The sequence below is a fragment of the Marmota monax genome, unplaced genomic scaffold, assembly GCF_021218885.2.
Source record: "Marmota monax isolate L192 unplaced genomic scaffold, Marmota_monax_Labrador192_F-V1.1 WCK01_AAM20220418_F8-fsc00005, whole genome shotgun sequence".
In the NCBI taxonomy this organism is placed as follows: domain Eukaryota; kingdom Metazoa; phylum Chordata; class Mammalia; order Rodentia; family Sciuridae; genus Marmota; species Marmota monax.
Genome location: NW_026692254.1, coordinates 31,827,342 through 31,841,419, shown reverse-complemented (window position 1 = coordinate 31,841,419; position 14,078 = coordinate 31,827,342). Strand labels below are relative to the sequence as shown.

Here is a 14,078-nt window from a genome sequence, read left to right as displayed (position 1 = left end):
TTCTCTGCATAATACTCCTCACTATTGGATACCCCCTCCCTCCTTTCCTTCCTTCTCCCTTTCTTTTTCATTCCCTCTTTTCTTTTTAGAGTTTCCCCACTTGGAATTGCTATACTTTGTTTATGTTGGTCACTTTAGAACCTTAAGCAGTACCTATACATAGAGGATGTGCCACAAATGTGGGTGGAATAAATGCCATGATAAATAAGGGACCCTAACAGACAGTGCTGGTGGCACCTAACAGACTAGTGCACACCTGGGGAAGCTCACAGTCTCCCGCCTCTCACCCTGTTCTGCCTTGCAGAGGCTGGCGTTGGCCTGGGCATCGGCCTGTGCAGTGTCCCCTACTTCCAGTGCATCTCGGGCATTTTTGTTCACACTCTCTCGCCAGGATCTGTGGCACATCTGGATGGACGACTGCGGTATGTCCTCACTTCTGTTTTTGAATAGCTCCCTGACTTACAACAGAGGGAAGAACTACTTAGGAAGGTCAGGAGATTGATTTGGAGATTGATGCTTAGAATGACATAGGCATGGCCCAGAGATGGCTCTCAAAGTAGCTGGACCAGCAGCATGACTTAGACATCATCTGGGCCCTGGGCTCAATCCTCAGCATGAGAGAGAGAGAGAGAGAGAGAGAGAGAGAGAGAGAGAGAGAGAGAGAGAGAGAGAGAGAGAGAGAGAGAGAGAACCAGCTGACTCAATCTACATTTTAACAAGACCCCCTGGGATTTGTATGCATGTGACAGTTTAAGAAGCCAACCTCAGAGAATATCAGTCTGCAACAGAAAATGAACTAAACACACTTTAACTCAGATTCAACTAACATAGAAATCATAGTGTCATAAATAGGAGCTTCCAAGGTTTGCCCGTGAGCTCTATATAGAAAAAGCAGTTAGTTCTCTGAGCAAATCAGTTGCATAAATATGGTTTCTTGCTGGCATAAACAAAATATTTTCAGGCACTCCAGGCATATTTTTTAACAGATAAATTCTAAGATAAATATAAATCTAAATTTTCTTTTCAATAAGTAACCTGATTTTTCTCAAAATATTTGATCTCCATTCAACTTGTTATAATACTTCATACACACTCTAATATTTGTATATAGTACATTTTCTTTCATTGCATTTGCATTTGCTAAATCAAGATATTTCTGCCCTATTTTTAAAGATTTCTTAGAATTGCAGTATACAGGCAAGTCCTTGATGGAGCTTCTAATTAGAGACACACTGCTACTGTCATCTGTTGGAGGGTGACAGCTGATTTACTGAGCCTCTGTGCTGGTGCACAGGGCATAATAGCAGGGTCAGGGTGATAGCCTTTGTCCTAATACCCTCTAAGAGAGAGTATCTCCCTCCTAGGCCTACACTGGAATTATTCAGGAAACTTCTATTTTCCTTGGCATTTGGGGCTCTATGACAGTAATTTTTAGTCACATAAATAAATTGTGTGCTTTCTTAGCAAGGGTGAAAGCATACCTGCTCAGCAGAAATATAGGAGAAGGAAGCAGCAGACCACAACAGGGGGAACAGGAAAATCAGCACAGGAACCTGTGTTCTCATCCTGGTCCAGGAGTGAGGCCAGGAGTCTGCAAATTGCAGACCTCTTGATTTTTAAATAAAGTTTTATTGAAAGAAAGCCATAAACATATGTCTACAAATTGTCTATAGCTGCAGCTATCATCTTACAATAGCGCAGCTGTGTCACTGTAACAGAGATGGAAGGGCCTGTGAAGCCTAAAGGATTCACTCTTTGCTGCTTTATTAAAAGAAAAAAGTATCAATTTCCCGGCTAGGATGTATCAGAGACTATTTCACATTCTGTGTCATCTATGATGGGGAAAGAAGGTAGATTGCACAAATCTTCCATGAATCAATGACCCCTATCTTTCCTACCTCATTTCTTTTTCTGTTTAGGTAGCTGTGTTAGTCAGCTTTTTGTTACTATAACTAATGCCTGAGATAATCGATTTATAAGAGCAAAGGTTTATTTTGGCTCATAGTTTGGAGGTTCCAGTTCATGTCTGATTGGCCCCATTGCTTTTGGGCCTTAGTGAGGCAGCACATCATGGCAGGGACCATGAGGTGGAGCAAACCGTTCACCTCAGGATGGAGATTTGAAAAAGAGAGAAAGGAATGGGAGGGCGTCATCTGGTTACAGGGAAGGGAATTTCCTTCCCTTCCCTGTAACCAGAAGGCCTCTCACTTGGTCCCACTTCTGAAGGGTTCTATCACCTCCCAATAGCACCAGGCTGAGGATCAAGACTTTACCATAAGGACATTTGGGGGACACTTATCTAAACCAGAGCAGTTGCTGGTAACTCCTGTCCCATTTTAAAGCTAAAATGAGTTCCAACACCTGCTTTTTAGATTTTTTTTTTGCAGGAACTTTGACTGATCTCCTACCCAGTTATTTCTTCTTTGCTCTTCAGCACATCCTGTCCAATCTTTCCTCCTAATCATTCTACATGTGAGAACACTAAGGTCCAAGGAGGAGATGCAATGGCTTACATCATGGTTGACCGGTCCATCAGTTAGTTCAGATAACCCCTGCCCTCATCCTGATTGAGTGTGATTAAATGGGAAAAGAAGGAACAAAGTTACAGATGAAACTTTGTTCGTGTTGGAGCTCTCTGGGTATGAAATATTGGGTACTTTGTGGTTGTGCTTTGGTCCACCTTGTTCTGAGTTTTGATCAAGCAGTCAGGGAGGTCTACTTATTGATATGATGTTTAGGTCTCCCAGAGAAGCAACCTTCCAGATGTCAATATTCATTAGCTTTCTGATGGTTTCCTGTTGGTGCTTTTGCAGGTGTGGTGATGAGATCGTAGAAATCAATGATTCCCCTGTGCACTGCATGACACTCAATGAAGTCTATGCGATCCTGAGTCACTGTAATCCTGGTCCAGTGCCCATCATTGTTAGCCGACATCCAGACCCACAGGTAACATCCCACTGGGTTATGTTCTTCTTCTCACGCCCACTCTTCCAGTACCAAGTTGGAACAAGAAATAAATGAGAATAGAACATTACTGGCTATGGTTTGAACTGAATCTTCAAGAATCCATTCCAACATTCTATGTTAAACCAAATAGTTATATCAGAGATCCATTAATAATGTCCTAGACATCAGGAGCAAATGGCTTCAACTTAGGAAACGTCTTGCAACTGAGTTACAAGCTCTGAGGCAAGAAGATAGAGACCTGGGGTCCCAGCTAGTATATGCAAGAGATTCATTTGCTCATGCATCTACTAGATACCCATTATGGAATGTCTGGAGCCCGGCGGCGAGGATAGAACTATGTACAAGTTCACAGTACATAGTCCTGCAGAAGCCCACAGTCTCAATAAAGAGACTGATAGAGAAATAAGTGCAATACAGAGGGGTAAGTACTAAGTTGAAGAGATGGGTTTGTGAGGCAAGAAACCCTAGAAGCTAGTTTTCTCCAAAAAATTTGAAGGAGATCATTCCAGGTAGTAGGAATGCAAAGTTCAGAGTCATGAAAGAACTTATCATGGAAACAATATGGTAGGCAGTTTTGGTGGGGCTGGGATGTAGTGTGCTAGGCATGAATGATCAAGAACCATGGTTGGCTGGTGAGGCACTAGGGTTACCTTGTAAAGTCATTAGATTGCCAAAGAGTCTATAGAAAGATGCTATAGAAGCTAGATAGCTATAGATGTGACATGTTCAGATTTTTTTTCAGTATAAAGTGGGCTGTGTGTGAAATTTGTAGGAGGAAGGACACAGATGTTGAGGGCCCGAATGGAACAGTAGACATGGGAAGAGATTAGAGAAAAGGGGGCAACAAGTGGCAAAGCTTGGGAACAATCAATGATATCGATTGGCTGGGGAGTGGGCTTGGGAGAGAAGAAAATGACTTCAGGGCGGGACATATTGAGGTTGAGTTGCCTGGGGGATGTTCAGAGGGAGATGCCCAGTAGACATCTAATCTGGGGCTGACAGTGGCAGTAAATGAGATTCAGGTTGGAGTTAGTTGAAGCCATGGCCCTGGTGAAATCACTTTGGGGAACCTGGTAATGATCACTGACACCTTTTATTTAATCCTTATTGTGTGCCAGTCTCAATGGTCGAAGATGTGACACACACAACTGCATTTAGTTGTACCGCCCTCTGCAGTTGGTATGCTACCCCCCACCCAACTCACTGCAAGGAAAAGAGACTGGCCCAATGATGGAGCTACTAAGTGGAGGAACTAGGATTTAAGCTCACCAAAGCCCACGCGCTTAATTAATTGATCCCCAAACTCGGTGAAAATAGGACAGGTAGTGGAATAATGGGGAAGATCAACATACACAGTGTAGAGCAGGTTCAAACTTAGTCCCCTTTGACCATTGCACACCCAAGCCAAACTCCCCAGGGAAAAGCAGACTTCTTACTTAATAAACAAATAATTGACCTAAATCTTTGGGACATAAAAGAAAAGAAACGAGTCTCAATTAGTTTATGATGCCTCTTGCTGCCTGAGGACCGTGAAGAAAGAGCTGTGGGACAGGGCCAGGATGTGGGGCTGATGCTGTGGCCCTGGTTGAGGGAAGCTGAGAGATACGGCTGGAGACCTGAGGCAAACACTCAAGATCTCATAGGAGGTGAGGGTATGGGAGTGAGGGAGTCATACACATGATGCAAAACTTACATTTTAAGTGCACAGTTTAGTGGCATTAAGTTCATTCAGTATTGTGCAAACATCACCACCAAGTTTCATCTTGCAAAACTGAAGCTCTGTACCCTAGGAACAAGAAATACCTACTTCCTCTCCCTTGGTAGCCACCCTTCTACTTTCGTTTCCATGATTTTGACTGTTCTGCATTCCTCATGTAAATGGAACCATACAGTGTTTGTCCTTTCACGACTGGCTTATTTCATTTAGCATGATGTCCTCAAGGTGCATCCATGTTGTAGTCTGTGTCAAAATTTTCTTCCTTTTTGAAGGTTAAATAAGATTCCATTTTATGTGTGTACTACATGGTGTTTATTCATTCATCTGTTGATGGATAATTAGGTTGCTTTTACCTTTCAACTATTCTCATAATGCTGCAATGGCCTTGAACTCGATATAGCTTTGAGACACTGATTTTAATTCTTTGGATATGTTCCCAGAAGTGGAATTGCTGGATCATATGGCAATTCTATTTTTAAGTTTTTAAAGGAACTTCATACAGTTTTCTATAGAGGCTGCACTATTTTATATTCCCATCAACATCGTATAAGTGTCCCAGTTTCTCCACATCTTTGCCAAGACTTGTTATTTTCTATTTTTTTAATAGTAGCCATCCTAATAAGTGTGGAGTGATAATACATCGTGGTTATAATTTGCATTTTCCAAATGATTAGCACATTTTTTCAGGCGTTTGTTGGCTATTTGTAGATCTTCAGAGAAGTATCTGTTTCTTTTCCTTTACCCATTTTCAAATTTGATTATATTTGATCATTGTTAAATTGTGTGTGTTTTGTGTGTGTGTGTGTTTGTGGATTTTCTGGATTTTAGCCCTTTATCAAATATATAATTTGCAAGTATTTCTCCCATTCTGTGAATTGTCTTTTCATTCTCTTGATCTGTGTTCTGTGATGCTGAGAAGTTTTAAATTTTTACTTTATAAAAATACTAAAAATAGATAATACTAAAATTAGATAAATACTCCAATTTATCTTTCTTTTGTTTGCTATACTTTTTCTTTCAAATGGTTTCTTAAATATCTCTGTCCATACTGTGAAGCAGGTTCTGTTATCGTTATTACTTTACAGAAGAAGAAATTGAGACTCAGCTTGTATGGAAAAAAGTCTGTTTGACTCCAAAATTCATATTCTTAACTTTACTGTAAAGTGATTAGTGACCTGTGAGGCAACAACAGAGAGTACAATTATGGTGGGATGGTGATGATGATGGGGATAGTGATGGTGGTGATGGTGATGATGTTGGTGGCGATGATGATGATGATCATGGTGATGGTGATTATGATAGTAGTGGTGATGATGTGGTGGAGATGGTGGTGGTGACGATGATGATGACAATGGTGGTGATGGTGATGATGTTGGTGGTGGTGATAATGATGATGGTGATGTCATGAAAGCATTTCCAAGAAGGGAGTTGCTTGCAGGGGTAGACTGTGAAATAGTGACTTTGCTTTAAGTTTTACAGCAAGAAGTGGGCAGAAGTTTGGAGAGACAAAAGGGCCCACCCAACTCCTTTATCGGCAGACTTTGGACATAATCTGGGAGATTCTGGAGAATCACTAACCCCCAGGATATTTCTGGAAGTGGGATTGTCAACTGTTTGCAGATTGGACTAGAAGGAAAGATGCTAGAATACAGGGGCACAGCTGGGTCAGCACTTGGAGCCTAGGGCAGGGGTTTCCACTGTTTGAGAAAGGGACCAATGTTTTCTAGGTCTCTGAGCAGCAACTCAAAGAAGCTGTGACTCAGGCTATGGAAAACATCAAGTTTGGAAAAGAGAGGCATCAGTGGAGCTTGGAAGGTAAGGAAAATAGTGGACTTTGATTTAAAATATCTTCTCCTTTGAAATTCAGGGTATTGCCCTCTATCATAAGAATATGTAAGAATAGTCATTACAGAAAGGCGTGATGCATGGGCAAGCATTGAAAGTCAGGATTCCACTTGCTAAACATGGCTCACACTTTTACTTTGTTTGGAAAGTGCAAGATTTTGAAAGCATCTGAATTTGAATTATTTTAAATGTGGCAGGCACTCTCCAGTTCTCTGTGGTCCCCACCATTTCTGTTTTTTTTTCTGTCATTTTGCTTTTCACACACATTTCCCCATACACATTGAATTTTGCAGCCACTATTATTTAATAATGAAATCTTGAGAAACTGTAATATCTAATAATACGATATCTAGCACTTATTGGATTCTTATAATATCAGACACTGTGCTAATACATGCATTATTTTACTGAATCTTCATATCTAAATTTTGTGCACATTTTACAGAAAACAAGTGAGGCCCTGAGGGGCTCCCTTACCCAAAGACATAGTGCTATTGTGCAGAGAGAGGATCTGGGTCAGTGACCCAGCTGGCTGACTCCCATGCCCAGCTGTTGAACATTAGGGAGCTCATCATGGAACATTCATGTGCAGCACTGATGCTGACAAAGGGAATAAATGGTACAAGAAACATTGAGAGAAAAGGACAGATGACACAGAATGGTATTTCAACTGTGTTCTACTATTTCTATCCACCCAAGATACATATATGCTATGGGGAAGGTGCCTGAAAAATTCACCGTTTTAACCATGGTAATCTCTGGATGATTGGAACACAAGAGAGTGTTTACTTTCTTCCATCTTTTACTCTTTTTGTGGCTGGTTTTTCTTAAGTGAGGATGCATTACTTTGTATACAAGAAGAAGAAAAAGAAAGAAAGAAAGAAAGACAGAAAGAAAGAAAGAAAGAAAGAAAGAAAGAAAGAAAGAAAAAAAGAACAAACTTAAAAAAAAAAGGATTTGAATTATGAGCTTGGCTGGTGTTGGTTCTCTCCTAAAGTCTCAAGTGCCCTCCCATGGGGCTCACTTGGCTCTCTCAGCCTCACAGAATGGGCGGGAGTTTGAGCAAGAAACCAGGCTTCAATCTACTACCACCTGCTTTAGCTGTGATTCTAAGAAAGGAGCCTCTTTGACAGCTCACCACTAGAGAGAAGGGCCTCTCAAGGATGTGTGGGTGGCTCTAGTGCGGGGAACTATGGTGGCAGGGTTACAGTTTGAGGACTAGAAGGAGGAGCTGGGCTGGAAAGGGCAGGAAAGAGAAGACCACAGCAAGAAACTGGTTTTTCTGAGCTAACTTCTTTAGCTGGAAAAAAAAAATTTGTAACCTGTTGATATAAGTTTCAAAGTGCCTTCCTTGCATTCTCTTTCTTTGATAGTGAACCTCAAAGGAAGCCTAGCAACCTTGCAATTATTATCCCTATTTTACAGATGAAGAAATTGAGTGTGGTGGGCTGAGTTTCCCCAGGAAGCTGATCCTGAGATAGAATTTAGCATGCAAGATATTTTTAGTAAGGTTTCCTAGGATTGAAACCTGTGGAAGGAAGGAGAGAAAGTGGGGTTGGGCAGAGGGAGAGAGGAGCTGAGATGGACCAACCCCTGGAAATCTGCAGCTAAAATAAGGTGGGCCTGTGTTGGCAGCAATGGCAGGACTATTCTCACCCATCTCCATCAGTCACTGGAACTAGGCCACCCCTTGGCAAGGCAGCTCTCTGAAGCTGAGGCAGTTCCCGGAGGAACAGATGTTTGAAAGCCATCTGCCACCAGTCACCACACAAGAGGGATACCGAGTCCTTTTTGATAGGCAATCTGAGCAGCACAACTTTGTATCCATCACCAGTTCAGAATTTCCTCAACCCAAAGGCATACAGCTCTTTGGGGACCAAACCAGAGGCTGCTGGGCTCTAAGTACAAAGTGGTCTTGGCTGAGCAGCCGACGTCTGGAGTCCCGTGTGCTGTCTGGAGAGGTCAGGGCAAGGCTGGAGTGTTTGCTGACTTCCAAAGCTCAGCTGTGGAGGTTCCCTTGTGCTTCCCTTATAGGAGTCAAAAGGCTGGAGAGCAGCTGGCACGGGCGGCCTACCTTGGAGAAAGAGCGAGAGAAGAACTCAGCGCCCCCACATCGCAGGGCTCAGAAGGTCATGGTCCGCTCCAGCAGTGACAGCAGCTACATGTCTGGGTCCCCAGGGGGCAGTCCCTGCAGTGGCAGTGCTGAGAAGCAGCCCTCTGATGGAGAAAGCTGCACCCACAGCCCCAGCCTGCCCCTGGGGAGGGAGTCAGGGGTGCTTCCAGTGGCCTCATCCAGGCCACCCCAGGAGAGCCCGCCCCTCCCGGAGAGCTTAGATGGCCATCCACCTCTGAGACTGAAGAAATCCTTCGAGATCTTGGTGAGAAAACCTACGTCCTCCAAGCCCAAGCCTCCGCCCAGAAAGTACTTTAAAAGTGACAGTGAGCCTCAGCAGAGTCTGGAAGGGAAAGAGAGCTCCTTATGCCCTTCTGGGCACACCTTGCCCAGCTGCAGTCAGGTAAGAGAACATGGGGATGGACTGGATGTCCTTTGGTTGATGTCACACACAGGAATTCCTGAGGATCAGCAGAAGCAGCAGCCATGGCACAATACAGTTTCCTGCTCCAGCAGTGAAAGGCTGATGCTCAGGAGTCAAGTGAAATCTCACTATGTGAAGATAAGTTTTGAAGCTTGGCAGACCCAAACTGGAAGCCCCAGTCCTGTGCATTGGCTCTTGGCTTCCCATCCATAACCCAGTGGAATTTGAGTTCCCTGTGTGTGGGTCAATTGTTACACCCTTTGTGATGGACAAAAAGCAGATGTTCAGGAGGGCCACTCCCTGATGGGGGAGGCAGAGTTCACTGCACAGAAATTCTCAGCTGCTCTGCTTGCAAGGATCGTAGTTGCCTAAATAGCTAAAAGGGGACAAGAGTTAATTATCCTCTTTTTTTTTAAGTAAGTAGACAGATGTGATTATGAGAAATTGGCTTCTATTTCTCCTCCAGTTAGCTTAGACTTCCAAGGTGGAGATCCTTGGAGAAATCCCAACTTCTCTAAGCCTAGGTTTCCTTATCTGTCGCTTGAAATTGCATTTAGTGATTCCCTCAAAGAGCTACTGTTAGGATTCAATGTTACCAGTTAACTGAAGTGTCTAGCATAGTCTCAGACACAGTGTGCTCCTTGCTGTGATCATTCCCCCATCATACCCCTAGAGACCTTCTTCCTCATAGTCCTGCCCACCTCCTTAAAGGAAGACTAATGGACAGACAGGAAGCAGCTATATCGGGAATTATTTTTATGTGCAGGCAGTATGCTAAATATTTTCATGTATATTGTCTCAGCTCTTGCTTGTAACACCCTGAGGGTGAGGTCCCAATTATGTAAAGACAGAAATGAGAAACTTGCTCAAGTTCATATTGCCAGTGGTCCCTGTTAACCACTGTGCCACAAATCTTCTCTAGGTAGTTGCTCCTCTGGGCAGGTAGAAGGAAGCCTCAGAAGTTCCCTACAATGAGCTATAATGAGGGTTGATGAACTTCGGGGTATAAGAAATCCCAGTTGGTGGTGGAGGTGGACATGGATGGTCTAGATGGAGAGAGTCAGTAGAAAAGGGTAGAATGAGGCTGGGTTGCTAAAGAGGAAGTGCTCTTTTGCAGACAGCAGGAGGATGTGGCTAGCTACCAACACATGATGAAGTTGTCAGTGTGGATCTGACCCTCCACCTTCATCCTTTCAGCAAATAACTCATTTTCCTTTGGGCCTGAGAAGGACAGATTGGAAACAGTCTGGCTGAGAGGCCATGATTTTATCCTCTTCCTGGAATGAAGGAGGGTAGTGGTCCTGGTGATGCCCATGGGTCACTTTCTCAGGTGGGACCATTCACAGGGCAGGGATTAGCCCCAAGTAAGATGGCAGGAGGAGAAGGCAGGGTTTCTGGGCAAAGAGCTGACACAAGGAGCTTTCTCACAAGCAGGTTCCCTCATCTTTGGTACCTCCTCAGTATACCACACCTTCCTCAATCCTCTGTCAGCAGCACCGTCCCCGGCAGCACAGATAAAATTCTGCAGCTGCTCTTCTCTGTCCCCAGGTGTTTTCCCACCGGGCCTTCTCCTGTAATCTATTCCACCATGCACAACAAGCTTGTGCTGGGTATTGGGGTTAATAAAGAAAGGACTATAGCCCAACCGGATACAGGAAACAATCTACTTGACTTGGCTCCTCTTAAAAATTGTTGTGACGAATCCTGGTCACTCCTCATTAGATGTTATCCTGTGGCTCCAGTGTACAATATCTCTCCCTCCCTCCCATCCTCTCCCCTCTACTTCTTTTTCCATCCCTCCTTTCCTTACTCCCCTTTGTAGACTTTTTTCTTCATAGCCCCAAGGCCCTTCTCAAGTTCCTGTGGATGTCCTTCAAATCTTTCTTTTCTACTGTAACTCAAGGGGACTTAACTTCCACAACCAAAATGACCATCAGTATCTTTTCCTCAAAAAAACACCAATTCTTCTCTTTTTAGAAAATCATCATAAACTATAATCTGTGTTAAAACAACAATTACTTTCTTTCTTAAATCCATCTCTGTCTCTCTAGACCTTTTTCTCTTTTCCTTCTCCCTCCCTCATCCACCAAACACTGTACCAGAAAACTTTTGTCAGAAAAATATTTTGTATAAAATTAAGCTTATTTCAGAAACGAATTTGAAAAACCTCCCATGAAGAGGATGCAACATCAAACGAAACATATCTGTGTCTATTCCAAGATGTCAAGCTACTTTGATGAGCCAGGCAAGGTGATGCACGCCTGTAATCCCAGCCATTTGGGAGGCTGAGGTTGGCGATCACAAGTTGAAGGTCAGCCTCAACAACTCAGGCTCTAAGCAACTTAGTGAGACTTTGTCTTAAAATAAAAAATAAAAAAGGCTGGGGATGTGGCTCAGTGGTAAAGCACCCCTGGGTTCAATTCCCCAGTACCACAAATAAATAAATAAAGCTACTTTGATGACTTGCTAGAAACCATATCTGCCTATACAAGTGCCAACAATTCATGGATATGGACAGGTGTCACTTTACAGAACTTGGAATGGGGTGGAATAAAATATCCTGAGTAATAAAAGTCTTAGAGACCTTCAGGTTAATATTTTAAGTGTTTAATGCCATGGCCAAGCCGTACTTTTTCAGATGACTAGTTTAAGAAGCCCAACAATTCCTTTAGATTGGTTAATCACTTGGTATTTCCAAAATGCTCCCTTTAAGCTCAGTTTTACAGTAGGAACTTGCATTGATGCAATAACTTGTGAACACATTTGTAACTTCTGTACAACTTTCCTTCCCCCAAAATGTTTCTTTTGTATGTGGATACTACATCTCAGATGGGGGGGGCACCTATGGTCCCAAAGGATGCATGAATGTGCTCCTGCTTCCTTCCTTCCTCTCTGTAGGGAGGCCTGGAGCTTTGTCAAATGGCCCACTGTTACATGACTCTGGAACCAGTACAATGCAGAGGTCACCACCATCCAATATAAGGAGCATCATTCTGATGATGTCTGCCTTCTCATTCTTTTTTTTTTTTTTTTCTGGCTCTAAGCAACTTAGTGAGACTTTGCCTTCCCTGGATTGGCCTTTTTCTACAGAACACTCTTATTTGGCTTATCTGTAAAATTTTACTCTTTTTTCAAAAATGAGACTAAAAGCACCTCTCTGGCAAAGCCTCCTCCCCTGTAGAAGAGAGCTGGTGACCCCTGCTTCCACAGCCGTGTTCTGGACACCAGGTTATTGGAAGTCAAGGGTTGTCTGGGGCCTTCAGGCAGTGCTGTTTTTGCCATGATGGCACCTTGGAGGAAAGAACTCTCTTTACAAGGCTGCTGATGAATTTTCCATTAAAGGCGGCTCAATATCCGCTCTCCTGTCCTAATCAAAGTGCGCCTTGCCTTCTCACAGCTGAAGGCTACCGTTTTGACACAGTCTTGCTTCCTGTTTACACCACAGGAAGTCAGAGAGCTGCTGCCACCACTGCCTCCACAGGAAGACGCAGCAGGGAGAACCCAGGGTGCTGGTGCCTGCTGCTCAGAACCTGGAGTCAACCCTCCGACCACATCCTCCACAGAAGGCGAGCCAGGGAGGAGAAGAGCCAGCCCAGGTAAGCTCTCATGGAAGCTTCTAGAAGGTAGGGCCCCGTAGAGAAAGGTCCAGTGATAAGGTAAGAGCCCGAGTTTAGTCTGAGGATCAGCGTTCTGCATTGATGTGTCTGGTGGCTCAGGCTGATGAGCCATCAGGAGTCTGGGGCTCTGGGACAGCAGAACAGTGAATGCTGTCCAGGCTGGGAAATCTCCAGATTGAATCAGTGATGCTGTAGTGGTTGTGGTGGGAATGCAGGCCAATCCAGGAAGGCAACAGGAGAATGGGGTCCTTGGGAAGCAGTCCAAAGGCACACTCACTCAACCATCATGGGAGCAGCTGCCTGTGGGATGATAACATCTACCGCACTGCCTTCAGTCTTTCCAAATCTGAGAATGTAGTGTCAGGGAAGCATAAGTATCATTTTGCTGGTGGTCACCACATCCATGAGGTGGATAGCAAGTTTGTGTCCCCCGTGGTACATTGAGCAGTACTAAGACATGACTTTAGTACTCAGTGTCTTGCTAGAAAGAGCTTAGGATTTGGTGTTGGGAAATACTTAATCATCCATCATTATCTGTGATTCTGGATACCCTCGTTTGCCTTTTAGAGCCTCAATTGGCTCATCAACAAGGAATGGAAGATCTCAGAGAACCCCAACACATGATTCAATTCAGCAAGCACACACTAAGTGCTGGATTCAAAGGCCCTATACTTGGTGCTGGAGGAGAGATAGGGAAAAGGATGAAACAGGCCAGTTCCTGCCATAAGGAGCTGCCAGTTATGACAGAGAAATAAACATGTAGGCTATAAACTATATGCCTGGTTGAGAAACACTGCAAAAAAAAAAAATAGCAGATGACAGGCTCCTGGAGAGTTAAGGAACACTACGAATGGAAAGATCCAGCACATCTTAGACAGACAGGTGCCCAGCCCATGGAGGCTTCACCCCTCCACACTCCCTTCCCTTAGTCATCCCAATTGAGGAACACACCAGGGGACTATTAGTCCTGCCCAGCTTGAAGAGGGCTTGCCTCTAGAACCTTTGACTGCCACATCTCAACACAAGAGCCCCTAACTGCTGAACAATTTATAAATGCAGAAACAGAACAAGAGAGCTAGACTCACTTTCCCAAGTCCTGGGGTCATTCATTCCCACCCAGATTGTCCGAATTGAGCAGAGCTTCTCCTTGATATCATCAAAGTTCTGCCTTCTACATATAGATTATTGCTCTTGTGATCTGGCATTAAGACAAGGGATAGGGCGGGACAGTGTTTCTTAAGCTGGTTTGCATTCTGGCATCAAACATCTCCCTTGGAAGCACACAGCATCATGTGCTTAATCATAGAAATCTAGCATGTGTGGGAAACATGGCAGGGCCACATGTCGACTTACTTCCTGCCTTCAGAACTCAGGGGCCAACTTTCTCCTATCTCT

General features: G+C 43.9%; 1 protein-coding gene across 3 annotated transcripts in view; it reads left to right on the top strand.

Annotated features, from left to right (window-relative positions):
- Nucleotides 1-14,078, top strand: part of Il16 (interleukin 16) — a 128,225-nt gene that overhangs the window by 101,616 nt on the left and 12,531 nt on the right. For all 3 annotated transcript variants that reach the window (XR_006850448.2, XM_046438479.2, XM_046438470.2), the window contains exons 9-13: nt 305-422; nt 2,814-2,946; nt 6,412-6,499; nt 8,564-9,045; nt 12,512-12,662. Coding sequence is in view for 2 of the 3 variants with exons in the window: in XM_046438479.2 (XP_046294435.2) it covers nt 305-422; nt 2,814-2,946; nt 6,412-6,499; nt 8,564-9,045; nt 12,512-12,662 (972 nt within the window). In the remaining variant the exon portion in view is untranslated. The remainder of the gene's footprint in view (nt 1-304; nt 423-2,813; nt 2,947-6,411; nt 6,500-8,563; nt 9,046-12,511; nt 12,663-14,078) is intronic.